Source organism: Argiope bruennichi, chromosome 7, assembly GCF_947563725.1.
Source record: "Argiope bruennichi chromosome 7, qqArgBrue1.1, whole genome shotgun sequence".
Taxonomy (NCBI): Eukaryota; Metazoa; Arthropoda; class Arachnida; order Araneae; family Araneidae; genus Argiope; species Argiope bruennichi.
In genome coordinates this window covers 1-914 of record NC_079157.1, presented here as the reverse complement: position 1 = coordinate 914, position 914 = coordinate 1, and the positions used below count along the sequence as shown (strand labels likewise).

General features: G+C 40.8%; 1 protein-coding gene across 1 annotated transcript; it reads right to left on the bottom strand.

The window, feature by feature from the left end:
• On the bottom strand, positions 1–445 carry LOC129975804 (histone H2A). Its single transcript, XM_056089025.1, has one exon. It carries the CDS (start codon positions 397–399, stop codon positions 25–27), a length of 375 nt encoding a protein of 124 aa, XP_055945000.1. The 5' UTR covers positions 400–445; the 3' UTR covers positions 1–24.
• Between the last annotated feature and the right edge of the window lie 469 nt (positions 446–914).

The window sequence follows — 914 nt, the reverse complement described above, 5'->3', positions numbered from 1 at the left end:
TTTTTTAACTTGTAAAGTCTTAATTTAGGCTTTCTTTTCGGTTTTCTTGGGGAGCAAGACAGCTTGAATGTTAGGCAATACACCACCCTGAGCAATAGTTACTCCGGAAAGGAGTTTGTTCAACTCCTCGTCGTTTCGGATGGCGAGTTGGAGATGTCTAGGAATGATCCTAGTTTTCTTGTTATCTCTGGCGGCATTACCAGCCAACTCCAACACTTCAGCAGCTAAGTATTCTAACACGGCAGCCAGGTACACGGGTGCTCCAGCTCCAACACGTTCTGCATAATTGCCTTTTCGGAGAAGTCGATGGATACGACCGACAGGGAATTGAAGCCCTGCTCGGCTAGAACGAGTCTTGCTCTTTCCCTTAACTTTACCGCCTTTGCCACGACCAGACATGATTACAGTTCAGGAGAGAGAGAATGCGAAATGCCTGGCGCTTTTTCGCCCTCTTTTATATAGTACTACCGCGAAACCGGGTTTCAGCCAATCGGAGAGCAAGGAAATTGCGCAAAAATGCACGCAAAGCGCTCATCTTCGGCATTCAAGAGAGCCGTTTCTTTCCTATTGTCACGTGTTTTAATTATAGGCAAACAAATCAAATAAACAGACAGCCGATGTAAACATGATAAGTAAACAGTGACCTTTAATAAAGTGTCTTCTGTCTTCGGATTGGAATTTTTTGAGCATTTCAAATTCCTAGGTGAAAACGACTCATCGCGTGATAATTTCAATTGAGAGGAGAGTTAGTTATTATTATAAGAACCTTTTTTTTTTTTTTTTTTTTTTTTTTTTAATAGAGGGTTTTTTTTCTTATATTTTGTGGGGTGTGATCTGTGTCTCGTGTTCGTTTCTTGTAGGAGTGCGTAATGAAAAGAAAGAAAGAAAAAACTTGATAAGAGTATTGTAACATG